At 54.2% G+C, this 21,878-nt stretch overlaps 1 protein-coding gene across 3 annotated transcripts in view; it reads left to right on the top strand.

Annotated features, from left to right (window-relative positions):
• The window catches only part of Dot1l (DOT1 like histone lysine methyltransferase), a 41,357-nt gene that overhangs the window by 2,252 nt on the left and 17,227 nt on the right, over positions 1 to 21,878 (top strand). For all 3 annotated transcript variants that reach the window (XM_005083288.4, XM_013123005.3, XM_005083289.4), the window contains exons 2-8: positions 5,917 to 5,960; positions 10,969 to 11,043; positions 14,089 to 14,152; positions 15,397 to 15,625; positions 17,456 to 17,550; positions 17,960 to 18,022; positions 21,716 to 21,771. In XM_005083288.4, coding sequence (XP_005083345.1) covers positions 5,917 to 5,960; positions 10,969 to 11,043; positions 14,089 to 14,152; positions 15,397 to 15,625; positions 17,456 to 17,550; positions 17,960 to 18,022; positions 21,716 to 21,771 — 626 coding nt within the window. The remainder of the gene's footprint in view (positions 1 to 5,916; positions 5,961 to 10,968; positions 11,044 to 14,088; positions 14,153 to 15,396; positions 15,626 to 17,455; positions 17,551 to 17,959; positions 18,023 to 21,715; positions 21,772 to 21,878) is intronic.

Below are 21,878 nucleotides of genomic sequence, written 5' to 3' on the forward strand. Positions count from 1 at the left end.
TGCTGTTGCCTGTTTGCCTCTACCTTGTACCCTGGGGTGAAGATGAAAGTTCACCCATTGACTCTGTCCAGTTCCTGCCCCATGTGAATCAGGCTTTCAGTTGAGCCTGGCGGGAACTGGCTTCCCAGTGGTGGGTGGGAATGACCGCCCAGCGCCTTTCCCTTGCTGGCCCAGATCTCACTTGGCAGGGTTGGCTCTGCTGACATCTGCAGGCCTATTCCAGCTGTGGCTGTGAGCTGCTGTCCAGGGGCCAGCATGGGGGGGGGGGCATTGACTGGCTCTCACACAGCCTGAGTGACAGCAGCTCCACGGTGCCCTCTTCTAGCCCTATAGCTCCCATGGAGAGTTCAGCTTCTCGGGAAGCCAGGGCCAGAGCCTGACACATTCAACAGTGTCAGACCCAACCCAACACTCCAGCACCCAGGAAGTAGAGGCAGGAGGATCAGGAGTTGAAGACCACGTTTGGCTACATAGTTCCATGCAAGCCTGCCCCACATGTGTCAGACCCTGTTTCAAGTCCCTGTGCCCCCCTCTCCCCCCAGTAAGCAAGCAAACAAAAAAAATCTCCTGTTGCCAGGTGATCCATCATGGAGGCATGGAGAGGAGGGACCATGATGCAGGTGCCCCTGCCCCTGAGGTGGGAGCTCAGGTCACACTACTGTAGTCCTTCCAGTCTGTTGGGGTTATTTTGGGGAGGTCTCAGAGTGCTGGGATGTCGGGTGTGTGTGTGTGTGTGTGTCACTAGGTCTGGCTTCATAATCCTTTGTAAAAGCGCCTGCAAGCTACCTTTGGTGTCCCTGGGGACATGCATAGAGGGCAGCAGCCATGCTGTCCACACTCAGAGATACCCACTTTGGGGACCAGACTTGGAGAATTGACAGATGAGAGGGGGACATCATCTTTATTGCAGTTTAGGGCACTGGGACCTTACAGAATGACCCCTTGGGCAGAAGGATGCAGATGCCATTTTTAGTTGCTTGGCAGGCAGCTTAGGGGACAAACCTGAGAGGGAGGGCCAGGTGTCCCTCCTGTAGGTGACTCAGTAAGCCATGCACAGTGGCCTGTCCCTTCTGATGAGCTTGGGAGTCCTGTGGGTGGCTGGGTGAGTCGCTCTGTGGGGTAGGATGAACCAGCCCCTGTATGACTCAGAAGGTAGTTTCTGCTGCTGACCTCCAGTGAGTGTCCCTGCTAATCCATGCTCATGTGGGCGGGAGGCAGGTTGACCTTTAGCCTGCCTGTGGGCTGACCTGCTCCAGAAGGGGAGGCGTGATGACAGCGGGCTTCTATGTGGGATGTTGCCTCTGCTTGCCTTCAAACCCATGCTTGGGCCACTCACTCTGTTCATGGTGAGACTGGGGGCTGCTGGGGACCCCCTAGCTGTGGAAGCCCTGCCCTTTTTCAAGTTAGACTTCTTTTTTCTTTTCTGAGATGCTCTGATTCTGTATTCAGGGCAGTCTGGCACTCACCGTGTAGCCCAGGCTAGCTTCAAACTTTGAGCAGCTCTGTCTGATTGTCCCAGATGCTGTGAATACAGGCATGAGATGTCATGCTGGCTTCAAGTTAGATATTTTATTTAGGAGTGATTATGGGTGAATATTCCTGTGTCCTCACAAAGTGAAGCCCTTAGGTTAGTTTTGGACACCTCCTGTCGGATATGTGACACTTGGGCAGACTTGATCACTTCTGCCTTATGGAAAGATTAACCAGCCATTCTCTTGGCCGTCCTGCTCTGAACTGACTGACACATGGTGATGTCTAGGGACATTTGTGGTTGCCACAACTAGAAGAGGGGAAGCTCCAGCACTGGCCGCCTGCAGAGCTGGGCGTCAGTTGTGTGCAGAAAGACCACATGCTATATTGCCTGAAGCTCAGGCACAGGTAAGCTGCCCCGTGTCTCTAGTTAGATAGGTCGTTCTGCTTGCTGGTCAGTCCTGTCATCTCGGTGTCCCTGGAGTGCAAGTCAGGTTGGTTGATTTTTCCAGAACATGGTCTGGCCTTGTGCAGTACAGATGTCCACCCACTTGAGTATTGCCTTGTTGCTAGCTTGATCCAGACAAACACAGGTGTCTGCCCTGTGTGGGCACCCGCTCTAGGCTCAAGTGTGACTGCCTTCCTAGGTTCTGCACAGGCTGCTCTGCCGGTAGTGTGGGTGTCCCCAGGCAGGGCAGAGCAGAGCGACTGGGGAGGAGCCTCATGTCTCTTGTCTCCCCTCTTCTTCACCCCCTGTGTGTCTATGGAGTCCTGACTCTGTCTTCACCTCCGGATTCTGGAGTGATACCTGCCTGGTTTATGTGGTGTTGGGGATGGAGAGTGTTGAAACCCACTGAGCTTTATCTTAGCTCAGTAGGGGAGCACCTGCCCAACCTGTGGGAAGCCCTGGTTTTCACTCCAGCACCCAGTACAGGTCATGAATTCAGAGTGCAGATCAGACGCCGGGCGGTGGTGGCGCACTCCTTTAATCCCAGCACTCGGGAGGCAGAGGCAGGCGGATCTCTGTGAGTTCGAGGCCAGCTTGGTCTACAAAGCAAGTTCCAGGACAGTCTCCAAAACAATACAGAGAAACCCTGTCTCGAAAAACCAAACAAACAAACAAACAAACAAACAAAAAAACAGAGTGCAGATCAGGATCTGTGGAATGGTCACAGGTCAGACAGCTTTTACAACTGTTTACTTCTAGAACAGTCCATAACCCCTATGAGTAGTCCTCTGTCTCCAGTATCCACGAGTAGGCTTTCTGTCTCAGAATTATCTGTTCTGGACATCTCCTGGGTGGAGCTCCACACTGTGGCCCTGTCGATTGCGTGCATGCGTGCATGCGTGCATGCGTGCTGTGCCCTGCCTCTGCTCCTGCCCCTGCCCCTGCCCCGCTTGCTGTGTTTGAGTGTGGGGAGTCTGAGGCCCCTGTGGAAGCACTCATTCCACCTTCATCCTAGAATGGAGTGACGGGACAAGAGCGGGCGTGGCACCAAGGTTGATAGGGAGTTCATATGCACAGGTGTGTGCTGTGTGTGAGAGTGGTGGCCAGAAGGGGGCGCCCTGTGTTCTCTGTCACCAGCTGTTCCTTTGAGTCACAGCCTTTTGCTAGACCTGATGATTGAACCTTCTCAGCCAGGCTGGAAGCTAGCAAGCACCAGTCCGCAGTCTGCACACCCAGCACCTGTAGCTGGGGTGTGGCGGAGCCTTCAGGCTGCCCGACCTCTTACCTTCTTTAGGACTGCAGAGCCCTGCTGTGGACGGTTTACCTCTCTACAGTCTCTGCACCAGTACTTGCAGCTGCCTGGGTGCCGGGCTGCAGTGTTCCCTGTCTTGATGTTGTCTGGGCAGGGCTGCTTGCCTCACTCAGTGCCTGTCCCAAGTCTCCTAAGACAATGGTAAACCGAGCCCCTGTCCTTTGCCCTCACACCATGAGGGAGGAGTGGCCTGCAGCCAGGAGGTGTACAGGTGGCTACCTCCTTGCATGCAGTCACTCTTATCAAGTGACTCACTTGTGTCAGTTGACAGGCCTGGGTAGGTGGTGTCATTCTGCCTTTAAGACTGTAGAGGCCGCCGGGCGTTGGTGGCGCACGCCTTTAATCCCAGCACTTGGGAGGCAGAGGCAGGCGGATCTCTGTGAGTTCCAGGACAGCCTGGTCTACAAGACCTAGTTCCAGGACAGCCTCCAAAGCCACAGAGAAACCCTGTCTCGAAAAAACCAAAAAAAAAAACCAAAAAAAAAAAAACAAAAAGACTGTAGAGGCCAGCTTGGCATGAAGTGTTGAGCAGAAGCCCTTGTGGCTGCAGGCAGGCAGCTGGCACAGATGGCCAGCTTGTCTGACCTCACCCTGTCCTTGTAGCTGAGCAAGGACACTTGTCCTCCTGTGGACCTCTGAGTTTCCATCCCACAACCACCTCCTGCCTTCATGAAGGCTGGCCACCAGGAAACTGGGTATCCCCGTGTGTGCTGTGAATTAGTGCCATGGAGCTGGGCCAGGCCCTGGGGCCCTGCGTAGACTTTAGAGTTCATAGTCAAGTCTAAAAAAAATGTTCTCTAGGCTGGGTATGTCTGTGGCCCTGGCTTCTTGGGAGGCTGGGGTAGGAAGATTGCTTGAGTCCAAGAGTTGGTGGCCAGCCTGGATAGCATTGTGAGGCCCCCACAGTAAAACTAGCAGAGAAGTTATGGACTGAACTCTTTTTTTTTTTTTTTTTTTTTTTTTTTGGTTTTCCGAGACAGGGTTTCTCTGTATTGTTTTGGAGGCTGTCCTGGCACTCGCTCTGTAGCCCAGGCTGGCCTCAAACTCACAGACACCCGCCTGCCTCTGTCTCCCGAGTGCTGGGGTTAAAGGCGTGCACCACCACTGCCCAGCCTAAACTCTCTTCTTTCTTTCTGTGTATGTGTGTGAAGACATGCACCCCAAGTCTGGAGTGTGCTGTGCATTCTGGGGACAGCCCATCCAGCTGAGCCTGTGTATGTCATATCCACGTAGCCCTGCATGGTCTTTTCTAGGGGTTTCCTTCTCACTGGATACAGGGCCTTGTGGGACACCTGTAACTGAGCTGCCCACCTGGAGTCGGGGCCCTTAGCCCTCTTTCTGTGAGACCTTGTCTGCTAATGCCTGAGGTCATTCCCCAGGCTTCTCTGCAGGATGCTTGCTTCTGGCCTCTGCTTTGCCCACTGGCTTTCCCTGTGCTCATGTTCTGTCTACCACAGGCTGGGCTGGGGATGTTGACTCCTTTGAACTGATCCTTGAACACGACCCTGCTCTTCTTGCCCTTGTGAGGCATTTTGGGCTAGCCTAGTCTACTTTGACTCAGTAGGTGGCCTTCCTAGTGTTCATATGGCTCAGGGCTCCATCCCTAGCACTGGGAGAGAGAAAAAGACAAAATGGCTTGGCCACCTGGAAGTGAATTCCTGATGTGCCAGATGTGGTACCTAGCAGAGGATGACTGGCTGGTAGGGGCTGTACCTGCATAAATAAAACAGCACCTCTCATAAACCTGGGCTCCGGGCACTGTGCCCAGCATACTCCCTCCTTCCCAGGTGGCTACATGCCTATGCCTTTTCTAGAGACCAATGCATGGCCAGGATGTAGCCATAGCTGAAAAGAGCACCCCGGCGTGGTGACTTCTGGGGTTTCCTGCAGATTTGGCCAGCTGCTGCTTCAGTCTGTTCCCCCAGCACGTGTGGGTCATGGAAGTTTCAAAAACATCCTGAGCTGAGGCCTGTAGGTTACACTTCCAGACTTAACGCGCCCCGCCCCACCCTCTGTCTAAGTGGGGTCATTTCCAAACAACCACAGTGGGAGACTGTTTAGAGCTTTAGGTTGAGGGGACACTTGGCCCACACTAGTGTTCATGGGCTGTGCTGAGTGTTCCCTGTGACCTGTGACTGTGCACTAGACAGGGTCAACTGGAGTCTGTAGCTCCTGTGGTGAGGGGTGATGACCAGGACTTGGGCAGAGCTGGGAGAGAGCGTGGGCCCTGGGGAACCTAGCTACGGTGTTTGTCTGTCTGCTCTCAAGAGGCACTGTCAGCTGTGGCCTTCGTCATCCCACGGCTCACTTCCCAGCTGGGGCTGGGGCTGGGGCAGGTCTCAGGCAGTGTGTGGAAGGGTGGAAAGCTCCTTTTGTCACCCTTGTTCCCTCTGTGACTCTGTCAGTGTGTAATCGGCACCCGTGAGCTTCATCTCAGGGTGGCAGGTGGAGATCTGGCTATGCTGGAGCAATGCATATCTAGTACAGTGCTGGCCAGTGGCTGCCATGTCTGTTTCCCATTCTGTGGGTGGGGACCTGTTGTGTTTGCAGGGAGACAAAGCTCTAAGTCAGGCTCCAGCTCCGGGGAATCTGGGGTCCAGGTACTGGGAGTGTGCATCGCAGAACAAGAGTTGGGTATCACTCTGCTTGCCGGGGACCGACTCTGCATGCTTTCTTTCTCTTCCAGGACAAGCACCACGATGCTGCTCATGAGATTATTGAGACTATCCGGTGAGTGCCGCGTGGGGGGGTATGAGATTATTGAGACTATCCGGTGAGTGCCGCGTGGGGGGGTATGAGATTATTGAGACTATCCGGTGAGTGCCGCGTGGGGGGGTATGAGATTATTGAGACTATCCGGTGAGTGCCGCGTGGGGGGGTATGAGATTATTGAGACTATCCGGTGAGTGCCGAGTGGGGTGCATGGGGTGGGTATGGGAGGGCGGGCATGCTGCTTCCTGAGGTTCGCAGCAGGCGGACTTCACGGCTTCACTGTCCTCACTGGGCCTCCTCAGGTAGTGAGTAGTGGTAGTAGGAGGAGCCCTGGCAGAGGCAGCCAGTTGCAGGGTAGCCTGCCACAGGCCTTGCCACACATTGTGCTTGTCAGAGAGAGCCTCAGCTGTTTGTCCCCCTGCAGTGGAAGGGGAGCCAGGTCTCACGTATAGCTTCTGAGCTGTAGTCTCTGGTAGATGGAGCCGGGAGTCTCTGTGTCCCCATTACCCTTTACTGGACCCCACCTTTGGGAGTTTGTGAGGTCCACTCAGGTCTCATGCTGCTGGGGGTGGTGCTCCATCCTGACACCTGCATAGCATGACACCAGGGCTTCCTGCTTGGGTGGCTGTGCTGTCTACTTCTGGAGCTCCTGAAATAGTGGACGTAGGCCAGTGGGAGCAAAGCCCTGTCCACACACAGCCGAGACCCTGGACTCAGGCAGGGTTAGCTGGCCATTGGGTGCTGGGAGGTGGGGATGGCAGCGCCAGTGAGTTGGCTGAGAGGGGGCAGCGCACTTACTGTGCTCACCTGAGACCCGAGTCATCCCTGGAGGCCTTGTGGGGACGGAAGGAGAGGGCCATCTGCTGATGTCCTCTGACCCTCACATGTTCTGGGTACACGTGTCACTCAAATTGTGCTTGTGCATCCACAAGTGCATAAGCACACAATCCCGGCCCCATGCACAAAAGATAACTAAGACAATTTTAAAAGTCTGGCAGTGAGAGCTGAGATGCTTTTGCAAGTTGAGATGGGGGTACAGGTGGAACAGAACCACGTTAGGGAGAGTGGATGGGACGGGCCCAGCGACGCATTAGTCAGGGACTGGGGCAGGTGCAGACCCCAGTAGATAGGCCTAGTAGCGTCACCTCTACCACACCATTGCAGTTGTCAGGACAAAAGCCTGGTCTCTGCAGCCCACCAAGCTGGGCGTGGCCTGCCACTGAGCGTGTCAGTCACAGTGAGGCTGAAGGCAGAGCGGCCTGGGAGCTGGCCGTGTGGGCAAATGAGGACCTGAGTCCAGATCAGATCCCTAGAGCCTACCTAGTCAGACATGGCAGCATGGGTTTGGGAGCTCATGGGCCAGACGGCTGGGAGCAGGCGGTGGTGGTGCTTAGGAGACTGTCAGGGTGGAGGGCCGGGCAGGGGCCAGAGCCTGAGGTCGTTGACCTCTGTGTTGCCTGGGCCTGGGTCCCTCTGTCCTATACACATAGAGTGATTATGTGGCCACAGACAGAGACAGCCTGCAGGGTCTAACAGAGGGAGAACTCCACCATGTCAGGGAAGAAACCTACTCCCTAACAGTGACCTCTTCTGTGATCCCCAAATTCTTCCTCCCCAGATCTTCCACGGAAGATGGCATTGTTAGGGAGTAGAGCTTTTTTCTTTACATTGTAGCCTTCTACAACTTTCAATGCAGGACACCTCCCTTTTTAATTTTTTTTTTTTTCGAGACAGGGTCTCTCTGTATTGTTTTGGAGGCTGTCCTGGAACTCGCTCTGTGGACCAGGCTGGCCTTGAACTCACAGAGATCCACCTGTCTCTGCCTCCCGAGTGCTGGGATTAAAGGCGTGCACCACCAACGCCCGGCTCCCTTTTTAATTCTTAAAAATTCTATCTTACCCCTGAGCATGTTAGCGCATAGATCTTTAATCCTAGAGCTCAGGAGGCAGAAGCAGGAACATCTCAGTGAGTTGGAGGCCAGCCTGGTCTACAGAGTGAGTTCCAGGACAGCCAGGGCTACACAGAGAAACCCTGTCTCAAACAAACAAAAAAACAAATAAATAATTGCATTTTACTATCTGATGTATCCCAGGCTGGTTTTGGGCATCATAACTATGTAGCCTTGGATGACCTTGATCTTCCTGTCAAACCCAGCCTCTTCCCCGACTTTTTTTCTTTGTTTTTTGAGACAGGGTTTCTCTGTAGCTTTGGAGGCTGTCCTGGAACTTAATTTGTAGCCGAGGCTGGTCTTGAACTCAGAGATCCGACTGTCTCTGCCTCCTGAGTGCTGGGATTAAAGGCGTGTGCCACCAACACCCAGCCACACAAAGTTTTTATTATTATTGTGCTTGTAGTTGGTGTGTGTGTGTGTAGTTGGTGTGTGTGTGTGTAGTTGGTGTGTGTCTGTGTGTAGTTGGTGTGTGTGTCTGTGTGTAGTTGGTGTGTGTAGTTGGTGTGTGTGTGTAGTTGGTGTGTGTGTAGTTGGTGTGTGTAGTTGGTGTGTGTGTAGTTGGTGTGTGTGTAGTTGGTGTGTGTGTGTAGTTGGTGTGTGTAGTTGGTGTGTGTGTAGTTGGTGTGTGTGTGTAGTTGGTGTGTGTGTGTGTAGTCGGTGTGTGTGTAGTTGGTGTGTGTGTATAGTCGGTGTGTGTGTAGTTGGTGTGTGTGTGTGTAGTTGGTGTGTGTGTGTGTAGTTGGTGTGTGTATGTAGTTGGTGTGTGTGTATAGTCGGTGTGTGTGTGTAGTTGGTGTGTGTGTGTGTGTAGTTGGTGTGTGTGTGTGTTGGTGTGTGTGTGTAGTCGGGGTGTGTGTATAGTCGGTGTGTGTGTGTAGTTGGTGTGTGTGTGTGTAGTTGGTGTGTGTGTATAGTCGGTGTTTGTGTGTAGTTGGTGTGTGTAGTTGGTGTGTGTGTATAGTTGGTGTGTGTGTGTAGTCGGTGTGTGTGTAGTTGGTATGTGTGTATAGTCGGTGTGTGTGTGTAGTTGGTGTGTGTGTGTGTGTAGTTGGTGTGTGTGTATAGTTGGTGTGTGTGTATAGTCGGTGTGTGTGTAGTTGGTGTGTGTGTGTAGTTGGTGTGTGTATGTAGTTGGTGTGTGTGTATAGTCGGTGTGTGTGTGTAGTTGGTGTGTGTAGTTGGTGTGTGTGTAGTTGGTGTGTGTGTAGTTGGTGTGTGTGTGTAGTCGGTGTGTGTGTAGTTGGTGTGTGTGTATAGTCGGTGTGTGTGTAGTTGGTGTGTGTGTGTGTAGTTGGTGTGTGTATGTAGTTGGTGTGTGTGTATAGTCGGTGTGTGTGTGTAGTTGGTGTGTGTGTAGTTGGTGTGTGTGTGTGTAGTTGTGTGTGTGTGTTGGTGTGTGTGTGTAGTCGGGGTGTGTGTATAGTCGGTGTGTGTGTGTGTGTAGTTGGTGTGTGTGTGTGTGTAGTTGGTGTGTGTAGTCGGTGTGTGTGTGTAGTCGGTATGTGTGTATAGTCGGTGTGTGTGTGTAGTCGGGGTGTGTGTGTAGTTGGTGTGTGTGTAGTTGGTGTGTGTGTGTGTAGTTGGTGTGTGTGTATAGTCGGTGTTTGTGTGTAGTTGGTGTGTGTAGTTGGTGTGTGTGTATAGTTGGTGTGTGTGTGTAGTCGGTGTGTGTGTGTAGTTGGTATGTGTGTATAGTCGGTGTGTGTGTGTAGTTGGTGTGTGTGTGTAGTTGGTGTGTGTGTATAGTTGGTGTGTGTGTATAGTCGGTGTGTGTGTGTAGTTGGTGTGTGTAGTTGGTGTGTGTGTGTGTAGTTGGTGTGTGTGTGTATAGTCGGTGTGTGTGTAGTTGGTGTGTGTGTGTAGTTGGTGTGTGTGTGTAGTTGGTGTGTGTGTAGTTTGTGTGTGTGTGTAGTTGGTGTGTGTGTGTGTAGTTGGTGTGTGTGTGTGTGTAGTTGGTGTGTAGTTGGTGTGTGTGTAGTTGGTGTGTGTGTGTGTAGTTGGTGTGTGTGTGTAGTTGGTGTGTGTGTATAGTCGGTGTGTGTGTGTAGTTGGTGTGTGTAGTTGGTGTGTGTGTATAGTTGGTGTGTGTGTGTAGTCGGTGTGTGTGTGTAGTTGGTATGTGTGTATAGTCGGTGTGTGTGTGTAGTTGGTGTGTGTGTGTGTGTAGTTGGTGTGTGTGTATAGTTGGTGTGTGTGTATAGTCGGTGTGTGTGTGTAGTTGGTGTGTGTAGTTGGTGTGTGTGTGTGTGTAGTTGGTGTGTGTGTGTAGTTGGTGTGTGTGTGTATAGTCGGTGTGTGTGTAGTTGGTGTGTGTGTGTAGTTGGTGTGTGTGTGTAGTTGGTGTGTGTGTATGGTTGGTGTGTGTAGTTGGTGTGTGTGTAGTTGGTGTGTGTGTGTGTAGTCGGTGTGTGTGTGTAGTCGGTGTGTGTGTGTAGTCGGTGTGTGTGTAGTTGGTGTGTGTGTAGTTGGTGTGTGTGTGTAGTTGGTGTGTGTGTGTAGTTGGTGTGTGTGTGTAGTTGGTTCTCTCCTTGCTCCTGGTGGAGGTCCCGGGATTAAACTTGGGTCTTGGGTTGTTATGTCCCACCATTGCTGGTGGAGGTCCTGGGATTAAACTTGGGTCTTGGGTTGTTATGTCCCACCATTGCTGGTGGAGGTCCCGGGATTAAACTTGGGTCTTGGGTTGTTATGTCCCACCATTGCTTTTACCTGCAGAGCCATCTTCCAGCTCCCTTCCCCCCTTTTTTCTTTCTCCCGAGGAGAAAGGTCCCATTATGTGGGGGTCTAGAATTTGGAGTATTTGTGCCTCGGGGCCTTCCACCATTGTTGGGATGGCCAGCTGGCATGTGCCACCAAGCCTGGCTAATGTTTTACTTTTTACCATAGCATGTAAATTTGTTTCTTTTCCAAGTGCCAGCACTGTTTGACCTTGGCCTGGTAAAATCCATGTGATATCTCAAGTGCTTGTCATTTCACAGTAGCGGCCACACACACACACACACACACACACACACACACACACACACACACACACGAGAAGGGGACCTAGGCCAGCAGGAGCTCTGTGTTCCATTTCAGGTGGGTCTGTGAGGAAATCCCGGATCTCAAGCTGGCCATGGAGAACTACGTCCTGATCGACTATGACACCAAAAGGTGAGCAGGAAGGGAGTGAGTGGGCTGTGGGCTGTCCCTCGGGACTGCACACCCTTGTCACTGTCTGTGTACACTTCCAGGAGTGAGGCCATCCCTGGGAACTCCACACTGAGCAAACTTGAGTTGGGAATGAGAGAACTATGTATGGGTCTTTTGACGGCAGGTGGTCCTGCCAGAGTCTCTCTACCTTTGGCTTTGTGCTGAGGGACCCTGCTAGCTCTGGTTGGCAGGTGTGGTGAGGCCGGTCCCTGCCCCCACCCAGCATCTCTCCTCCAGGACAGAGAGGGTGAAGAGAAGGCATTCCCGGAATGCTGTCTAGAGTGGGCTTTATCTCCTTTGAGAGAGACCAGCCCATGCTCCACCTCCTGCTCAGCCTCTGCATTCTGGAGTCTGCCTGCAAAGCCTCCCTTGACCTCTGACCTCATTATTAGAAAGGACCCCTGATGCTGGTCAGCCTTGGTGACCCTGGGTCAGTCCCCTGGGCACCATCCGCCCCATGGCTAGCTTCTGGGTGTGAAGGTGTGAGCCCTCTGGACCCGTAGGACACAGAAGTCTTCCTTTGGGATATATGCCCGGTGACCAGGGCACGGGCTGCCTGGCTCACTGCCTTTGAGTTCATGCCCTGAGAGCTCCTGGGCCTTTGGGAGTTTTATTTTGCCCTGTGAGGAATGTGCCCAGGGCCTTGCATGTGGGCCCTCATCTCATTGATAGTAGACGGGCCGCCTTACCTGACCTAGCCTGACCTCAAATTACTCATGAGTAGCTGGGACTGTGGTGGTGTGTGCCACCACCTCACCTTGCTTGTGTCCTGTGGTTGCTGCTGGCCTAGAGACAGAAAGGTGTAAGACACCATCCAGGTTCATACTGTAGCATGCTGGAGTGCTGGGGTATCATGTGGCTCTCATGGGGAGGAAGCTGCCTGTGTATTAGTGTGCCTCGGAGCCTCTCCCGAATGCTTGGGACTCCCTGTGGCTCTGGACATTTGTAACCTCCCTGGGCATGCAGGGTATAGACTGGTCCCCTGTCCCCAGAACCATGCTTCTGCTCTGTGTTAATCCCACTGGCGAGAATAAAGGCCACTGCCACAATTAAAGCCATATTTGAAGCAAGATTGATTTGTATGGGGTGCACCTAAAAGCTGACCAGCAACTGCCTCCTAAAGTGGCTTGAAGAGAGTAGTTCAGAATCTACCTCTTGGGCCCTCCCACCCCCCCGCCCCCACCCTCACCCCCCAGAGTTTCTCTGTGTAGCAGTCTTGGCTGTCCTGGAATAGACCAGGCTGTCCTTGAACTTGTTGAGACCCACCTGATTTTACCTCCCAAGTGCTAGGTTGAAAGGGGTGTACCACCACTGCCGGCCCTGGCCCCCCCTTTTTGAGACTGGGTTTCTCTGTGGTTTTGGAGCCTGTCGTGATACTCGCTCTGTAGACCAGGCTGGCCTCGAACTCACAGAGATCCACCTGCCTCTGCCTCCGAGAGCTGGGATTAAAGACGTGTGCCACCCCTGCCCGGCTCCTTGAGCCCCTTATAAGGAGTAAAATCCCTAGTAGATTTACAAAAGGGAGACAACAGGGCAATAAGGAAATACCAAAGACCTTAAAAATGATGTGGTCACCGTGTGAAGGAAGAGGCGGGGAGTGGGTCAGGGAGTTTAGAAGGTAAGGGTGTTCTGAAACATATCAGGGTTCCAGGAAGCAGAGCAAGTCAACTCTCACAGAAATACAAACTTATTTTTTAAAATACAGGATAACCTGGGCAGTGGTGGTACACACCTTTGATCCCAGCACTAGGGAGGCAGAGGGTCGCAGATCTCTGAGTTTGAGGCCAGCCTGTTTTACAGTGCCTGTTCCAGGACAGCCTCCAAAATGATAGAGAAACCCTCTTTCCAAAAAAACAGGATAATGACTCAAAATGGAGTCAGACAGGTTCCTCACCTGGTGCTCAAGTGCACAGAGCTCTTCCTAGAGGCAGCCCCCAGTCGAGCCCCAGGCCGGCCTCAGGAGCCACCGACCCCTCACCTGGTGTCTGGAGACTGATGGGGCCTCTGCTCCCTACACTCCTTGGCACTCTCAGTCCACTTGCTTCCTTTGTAAAGATTTATTTGACTGGGACGTGACAGCGCACTCGGGAGACGGAGGCCGGCGGATCTCAGTGAGGTCAAGACCAGCCTGGGCTACAGATCCAGTTCCACAGAGAAACCCTGTCTCAAAAAAAACAAAAAGAGAAGAAAAAGAAAAAGATTTTATGTATTTTCCTCTGAGTTTGAGCGTTTCCTGCTTGTATGTCTGTGTGGCTTTCACGAGTGATCAGTGCCCGCAGAGGTCAAAAGAGGGCAACCACTGACGACTCTCGTGCCCTGATTCCGCTCTCTCATCCCCTCCTTCCGTTCCTTTCTTGGAGACAAGGTCTCACAGTGCAGCCTGGAGTTGTCATGTGACCAGATGTGCACATTTCTGCCTCCACCCTCATTCCTCACACGCTTCTTGTAGCTTATTTGGCTGGACACAGGGAAGTTTCCCTGCTCTGAAGCAGTGCTGTTTAGGAAGGAGGGCAGACCTCAGAGGCCCTGCAGGGGACAGAACCCTCTGGTGCTGCTGAGCTTGGGTGGGCGTGGGCTTCTGTGTAAGGGCCTGCATTCCATCACCCTTTAGTCTCTGTACTTGAGCAGCACACTCGTCTGGAGGACAGAATCCTGGGTAGCTGTCACCTTCCACCTCGTTTGTCTTGGACGCACAGGTCCACAGATGCCTGTCCCTGCCCCGCTGTACATGAATTCTGAGGATGTGAACTCAGGACCTCAGACGCGGCAGGGGGCGCTGTAGCTGCTGAGCCACTGCCCCAAGCCTAGCATAGTCTTCACAGCGATCTGCTCTTTGACCGTGGAGCTGACGCATGGACAGACCCACCCAGACCCCCCTTGCACCTGGTCCTGTGGCCGAGGCCTGTCTCAACATGAAGCCTTTGGTGCTTCTGGGATCCCAGGCCTCCATATCTGTAAACGCCGGGTGTGTTAAGCCACTAACGCTCCCTTTCCTTTGTTTCTCAGTTTTGAAAGCATGCAGAGGCTGTGTGACAAGTACAACCGAGCCATCGACAGCATCCACCAGCTGGTAGGTGGCCCCCCACTTTTGAGGCTGTCCACTCTCCAGTGGGTCTGCATGGTGCTGGCTCCTGGGCCTCCCAGGGGGGACCAGCACTAGGACCTCCTGGTAGCTGTGAAAGCGGTGGAGAGGGCAGGTGGCATGGGATCCATCCCCAGCTGGCCCCAAGTGTCTTCCTCGTTAGCTTCTTCGGGTCGGTCTGCTCTGCAGACCCTTCCATCTCTGCCCATCCCTGCAATGCTGCAGCAGAGGTGCAGGCAGTCAGCATTCTCCCCATCTGGGAGCCAGCCTCCCTCTGCCCTGTAGCTGGCTCCCAGCCTCAGGCCTCTCTCTTTCATATTCTAGTCTGTTCCACCTGTTTGGGGAGGGGTTGTCCTCTTCACAGTAGAGCTGTATAAAGCTGTGCCCCCCCCCGCCCACCTTAGCGGGGAAGCTGAGCACCCAGGCAGTGGTGTTTGTAGAAGGCACAGGGGTCTCTGGCATTGGGACTTTTAGCAGGTGTTGGGTCACTGTGGAGTTCTATGGTGTCAGGGAACTCTCCTGTGGAAGATGTGGCTGTGTGGAGAGACTGGGCTAGCACAGGGTAGCACTGTGGCCTTGAGCAAAGACAGTCGTGAAGCTCTTCAGTGGTGGCCCACTGGGCACTGGCCCTGCCACGCCCCGTATCATTGGGACGCCTGCTGAGTTGGCTATATTAAGGCTCCTGTGGGGCAACAAGACGCTTGGGGACTAGCCCCTTCAGCTTGGCTGTCCTGTCCTGTCACGTCTTACCCTATCGCTGTGGCTGGCAGAGTGCCCATGACCATGAGACCAAGGGGCAGAGCACTCCTGACCTGAGGGGATGCCTCCTTAATCTCGTGCCTCACTCAGACCAGTAGATGAGTGCCAGGGAACAGCACTCACAGGGCCAGCCTGACAGGCAGGAGTCTGCAGCTCTTCCGTGCCTTCTTCTTGTGAGCTTGAATTAAAGGCTCTGTCCCAAGCCTACAGAGTCTAAGGTTTGTCCTGGGAGGCTGCACACCTGCCAGGGAGCCTGGAGTCAGGAGGGGCCCCTGAGTGCTGAGATTAAATGTGTGAGCTACCACCACCTGGCAACCTATTGGGTTTGTGATACAGGATCTTACTCACTATGTAGTGTAGGCTGGCCTTGGACTGCAGTGTTGCCTCTGCTTCAGCCTCCCAGGTTCTGGGTGTCAGTCAGGTGCTGCTGGCTGCTGTGGAGTGTAATGAGACATGTCCACTCTTGTCCCTAGTGGAAGGGCACCACGCAGCCCATGAAGCTGAATACTCGGCCGTCCAATGGGCTCCTGCGTCACATCCTGCAGCAGGTGTACAATCACTCTGTAACCGACCCCGAGAAACTCAACAACTATGAGCCCTTCTCCCCTGAGGTGTACGGGGAGACCTCCTTTGACCTGGTCGCCCAGATGATTGACGAGATCAAGATGACGGAGGACGACCTGTTTGTAGACCTGGGCAGTGGTGAGTGTCTCTCACAGCGGCCTTCAGGCTATCCTTGGCTCTCTCGGTATTCCTCGGCTGCACGAGGGCTCAGGGAGGACCCCGGCTGAGCCGAGGCTTCGGGACCCACCCATGCAGAGCCCTCAGTCCTGCTGGCTCCTTGCAGCCCTGCACCTTCTTATGGGCCGGCGGCCTTTGTGGCTGGCTGTGGTTCTGATTGTATCTACTTGTCTTGGGGCGAGTCTTAGTTAGGGTTTCAGTTGCTGCGGTGAAACACCATGACCTAAAGCATCTTGGGGAGTAAAGGGTGTACTCTGCTCACACTTCCATAACACTCCATCATTGAAGGAGTCAGGACAGGAACTCAAGCAGGGCGTCAGGACCCGATGCAGAGGCCATGGAGGTGCTGCTGAATGGCTTGTTCCCATGGTTTGCTCAGCTGCTTTCTTACAGAACCCAGGATCTGCAGCCCAGGGGTGATACCACCTGCAATGGGCTGCGCCCTCCCCCCTTAATCACTAATTATGAAAATATGCCAGGTGTGGTGGCGCATGTCTTTAATCCTAGCACTCGGGAGGCAGAGACAGGAAGACCTCTGAGTTTGAGACCAGCCTGGTCTACAGACCAAGTTTCAGAACCTCCAGGGCTACACAGAGAAACCCTGTCTTGAACCCTTCCCCTCTTCCCTCCAAAAAGAGAAAAGAATAAGAAAAGCCTGATGTCCCACAGGCTTGCCTGCAATCTAATATTATGGAAGTAGTTTCTCTTTTTGTAAAAAAGTATTTCTTTTTTAAATGTATTTATTTTGTATAGTGTTCTGTATGCATGTATGCCTGCAGGCCAGAAGAGGGCGCCATATATCATTACAGATGGTTGTAAGCCACCATGTGGTTGCTGGGAATTGAACTCAGGACCTCTGGAAGAGCAGTCAGTGCTCTTAACTTCTGTGCCATCTCTCCAGCCCAGAAGCATTTTTTCAATAGAGGCTCTCTCCTCCCAGATGACTCTAGCTTGTGTTAAGCTGACTTAAAACTGTCCAGCACAGGTCTTGTCTCCTGTACCTCTTGGGGTGTGAGGTACAGGCTGGAAAATGCCCAGCTATTCCTTCCCTTTTAGAAGCTGCTGGTCCAGCCCTGAAGGTCAAGCCTCCTGGGTCCCTCACCTTCCAGAGCCCGTCTCAATGCCCTGTAGCTTTGGGGCTCACGTTCTCTATGAAACTGTAGAGGGGATGCTTCCTTGCCTGACCCTGTGTCTCCTGAGGCACTGCGTGCCTTCTGGCTTCTCTGCCCTGTGGTTCTGAGCTGCTTGTTACTGGAAAGCACTGTCTAGCTTAGAAAGTCAGGTGGCGTGTGCTGCCATCTGACATGGGGAAGTGGCCTGCCAAGTGGAGGGCTGTCTTCAGGTCTTCAGCCCTTGCTGGCGTGAAGCAGTATTGACAGGTCAGGTCTCCCTGCACAGGGCCAGCACGTGCCTGTTGCTGCCAGTTATAGCCTCTGGGCTTCTTGCTTGTTTCCCATACCTGAGCAGACCTGTTAGGTCAGGTGCTGCCTGACTGGCTGTATCTGTGCCACAGGAACACCAGGGGCAAGTTAGGCCAAGAATTGCCTTTCTGGGGGCTGCTGAGCTTTGTGCACCCATCCCCACATAGGGACAGCCGGGCCCTGCCAAACTGCAGAGGTGGAGCAGGTTACAGATTGCGTTGTGGGTGGTAGAGTGGTGCACACACCTTTGGGGGAGGTCTGTGCCTTGATGATTGCCTCCTCTCTGATGCCAAGGGACACTGTCGTGTGGCTGAGGCCATGCGTTTCTGTGGAGCCACACAGACTCTGACCTGTGTCTCTCTGGCTGAAGGTGTGGGGCAGGTTGTCCTTCAGGTGGCTGCGGCCACCAGCTGCAAACATCACTACGGAGTGGAGAAAGCGGACATCCCAGCCAAGTACGCAGAGGTGAGAGCCACGAGCCGCGTGTGCATGCTGCTGCGGGCTGGTGTCTGGGCTCAGCTCCCCCAGCGGAGGCTCTGCAGAGCCTCTCGATGAGCACACACTGGCTGCTGTCCTGGCAGGGACGGCCACCCTCCTGGAGAGAGGATGGGGCTGAGCTCTGAGTTGAGAGGGCACACACTTCTCCGGATGTCCCCCATCTGTTCCTCCCAGGGTGGGGTTCAGGCTCTTGCTGGGGCTGCAGAGAGTCATCTTGGGGCTCTGTTCGAGGGTTGGGAACCCCTCTTCTGGGTGACCTCCACCACTGTGTGTTCACAGCAGGGATAGATACCAGTATCTTGTCCTTGTGATTCTGCAGAGCCTGTGGAACCCTGTCCCTGAGTTTATAACAGGTCGTGTGCTTTTTGTCCCTCAGACCATGGACCGAGAGTTCAGGAAGTGGATGAAATGGTATGGAAAAAAGCATGCAGAATACACAGTGAGTGCCATCGCTCCATGCCCGCGGCCTCCAGCCCAGCCCCTTTTCCCATCCTCTCTTGACCCCAGTCAGTCTTGACAAGTGCCCATATGGCCCTCTGTGGCAGTGGGCACAGTCTCTGGAGCAGGCTGCAGAGCTCCAGCTGAGCCCTGCTCTTCCTGCTCCTTCCCCTGGCCTGGGCACCATCTCTAGACAACCTGTGCTGACTGGGCTGTGGTAGCAGATGCTCGGCTCTACTGAGCTGAGACCCCCAGACTGGGCAAGTGAACCTCTGCTAAGCTTACCTTGGTGTAGCCTGCGCATTAGGGGGTGGGTTCTTGATGTCTGTGGGCCGACTGGGAGGGGCAGGCTGCAGTGACACCTGTGGTACCTGTATGCTATGGGCAGTGCCTTGCTCTGCATCTGTCGTCCTTCCTGCAATAAGCCCATCCCACTTGTGTCCTCTTGGTGAGCATTTGCCGTGCGTCAGGGTCTTGGCAATCTGTTAGGAGAGAGGCCACTTGACACCTGTGTCTAGGGCCATGGAGACGGGTCAGACTCCCAACTTTGTCCTCGTCATCATTGACTGTGGTTGATGGCTCCTCACACTTGGTGGGGCCTGCAGGTTCCACACCCATGTAGAATGCTCAGTCTGGGACACGGCTCTCAGGAAGGCCCTACCCCATCCTGGTGGCCTCCTGGTCATTTCCTCCTCTTCCTCAGCTTATCATCACCTGGCTATATGGTTGACGCCAGTGCTGTGACTGGTAGCAAGCAGTTCGTCATGGTGGCTGTTGTCGCTGTCAGGCCTCATGGGCCTCAGTGCTCGTGTTGGTGGCCCTGGCTTGAGGCTGGGATCAGGGCTGAGGGCAAGAACAGTTCTGGAGGCCTTGAAAGCTCTCGGAAGCTCCAGGCAGCAGGGACAGAAAGCGAGTGCTGGCCTTCGCTTGCGTGCACTCTGGCTTCCTGCAGCACCTTGAGTGACAGGGGCTGCATAGGCACCTGCCTGTGCCGTGCTGCAGCTTTGGTTTGCAGGCCATGAGTCACGTCTTCTGCTGTCTGAGACGTACAGCAGAAAAGCCAGGGAAGCCTGAAAACAGCTCAGAGGACTCTTCCTGCCTTGTGCCCGGGATGCTGCCACCCGCCCTGCAGTGGCTGAATCGAGTCTGGCATTTCCCAACCCACACCTGCTCCTGACAGACCCCTCCCCCATGCTCCAAGGACCCTAAGCCTGCTTGGGGCAGACACTGGGCCCTGCTCCTGCCTGCTGGCAGTGCCTCTGACCCTTTGTAAGCAGTTCCTTTCAGAGGGGTTTCTGGGCTTTGACCCCTGACCCTGGAAGACTAGAGTAGCCTGACTCCTGGGATGCTGTCTGCAGCCTGTGTAGGCATCCCCATCACAGGACTTGGTTATCCACGTGACCCGTGGGCAGCCAGTCCTGCTGGGGCATGCTTGCGGGGCATGTGTCTGACACTGCGTCCACAGGCCTTAGCCATCTCTGCTCACTTCCACTGCAGACTGAGCTGACAGGGTCTTGAAGTGACTGAGTCTGTGGCAGGCCATGCCTCTTGAATCTCAGCCATGGTCACCTTTTCTGGCCCTCCCCAGGCTTCTGTGGGGCCTGTGCCAGTCCTCACTTGTTTCACGGATGCTGGCTAGCTTCGTGTGTCTTCCTTCCCCTCTTGCATTCTCCGTGTTGGTAGGTGTGGCTGTGACACTGTTTCTTGGGGAGATGTGAACAAATGGTTCCCAAATAGGGAACCCACAAAGCCCAGCCACTTACAGGAGTTTGGGTGTGAGGTCACTTACAGGGACAGAAATGACTCAGACAACTGCATCACCAAGGCCACCCCAAAGCTGGGAACCTGGGGTGCCTACACAGCCTGCAGGCAGCACAACAGGCTGGAGAGCATCCTTTCCAGGCCTACTGAGCCCCTTCCCAGCAGCCCGTGTAGTGTGACTGTTTCTCAACAGTCCTTACTGCTCGCAACCGCCTGGGGAGGGAGGGCCTCTCTGTGGGCTGAGTGTGTGGAGATTTCCTACACAGTAGCAGACACCTTGCTTCAGGCCTGGCTTCCCTCCCAGGCCACACAGCCAGGGCTTGAGAGTTCCTAGCCCCAGACACAGATAGTACACCTAGCTGGCTCCCCAGACTTCATGACCTGGTTGGCCAGGATAGCACTGGGCCCTGCCTGTAGCGGGAGGAACGCTGGCTACAGTGACACAGCTGTGGGGTACGGTCTGTCCTGGATGGGCTTGCACAGGCACAGCAGGCACTGTGCCGTCAGATTCTTGGAGCCATCAGGGCTTGCAGAGCTCTTCCTGGGAGTCTCAGAACATGCTTCAGGGTATTCTCATTCAGAGATGCAGAGACCGAGTTCCCCGGGGTTAAGGGAGGCTCCTCTGCTTAGTGCATACTCAGCAGCAGGGGTGGGGGGTGTGGTCTCTGCTGCAATGCTTAGCTTAGGAGACAGTGGGAGCCCAGAGCCCAGGTCTCCTGCACCCAGGCATTGCCCTGCATTTGAGGTCCGGCTGAAGCCTCCGTCCCCAGGCATGGCTGATGTATATATAGCAGAGTCAGAGGTCGGTGAGTGGGCCTTGGCCTGCGGTGGGCTCAGGGGCTGTTCAGCCTACGGGGCCACTCTAACTCTGCTCACTGGAGGACGGAAACAGCCTTGTCCTAGCAGGGTGGGGAGGTGGCCTTAGGCCTGCAGGTCAGTAAGTGCCCTGTCATCCTGCGTGCCCTGCCCCCATCCGCTTCTGGTCAGTGTGTTAGCCTGTTGTACCCACACCGCGTGGTCTCCAGTATGTCACTGCTTTGCTCCTGTTTGTTACCAAGGAGCTTTCTAGCACATGGATGGACTATGTGTCTATTGTTCAGGGATGTCCCTGACTTTTACACTTTGTAAACAGCTAACGCCACCCCCACCCCACCCCACCCCGCCCGCTGTGACCTCCAGTAGATTCCACTGTTCTTTTCCTGGGCCTTTGTGGGCTGCTGCAGCTGATGAGTGGTCTGCAGAACCCAAAACCCAGATCGCTTGGGTCTCTGAGTGTAGTCAGGGAAAAGCTGTTTCCATGGATAGGTGCGTCTCTGTGAGTTCAAGGCTAGCCAGGGCTGCACAGTGAGACCCTGTCTTGAAAAAAAGACAAAAACAAAAACCAAAAAAAAAAAACGCTGTTTCCTTTTAACCTCCTGTGGCCAGAAGGAGGTGTGTTGACATCAGTGCTGAAAGACACTGAGGTCCAGGTAGCAGGGCTACATTCATGAGGTCACTTGTGCACAAACATGTCCTAACACAGGTGCACAGAGCTGACCTCTTCTGCAGGCGCAGCTGTCATGTACAGTGATAAGTGAGTGACAGAATGGGTCCGGTCTTCCTGGCCACATAGCATCTCATGTCTGTAGGGTCTGCAGATGGCCTGTGTGACGCTGCTTTTCTTGGGACACAGTCTGGACTTAGGAAGGGTTGACTGGGCAGGCACAGGCACAGTGGCTCCTCACCTGGACCCATGCCGTCCTCTTGTCTGTCCCCAGAGGGTGCTGCTTTCTTTGTGCTGGGCTTCAGGCCCTATCCTCTGCAGAGCCGTCCACTGGCTGTCCACGGTCACCTTCCCACCCCGAGACCCAGATCATTCCATGTCTCACAGCAGCTAGGGGGCTGGGTTTGAACCAACTAAGCCGGTGAGTAAACGTGTTCCTTTCTTTCTTAGCTGGAACGAGGTGACTTCCTCTCAGAGGAGTGGAGGGAGCGGATCGCCAACACGAGGTACGGCCGGCTGCTGGCTGTGCTGCTGGCTGTGCTGCTGGTTGTGCTGGGGTCTCTGACTCCTGCTCCCCAGGTGTGGGTGGCCGCTGTGGAGGGTGCTGCGGGGC

Source organism: Mesocricetus auratus, unplaced genomic scaffold (genome assembly GCF_017639785.1).
Source record: "Mesocricetus auratus isolate SY011 unplaced genomic scaffold, BCM_Maur_2.0 Super-Scaffold_100676, whole genome shotgun sequence".
Classification (NCBI taxonomy): Eukaryota; Metazoa; Chordata; class Mammalia; order Rodentia; family Cricetidae; genus Mesocricetus; species Mesocricetus auratus.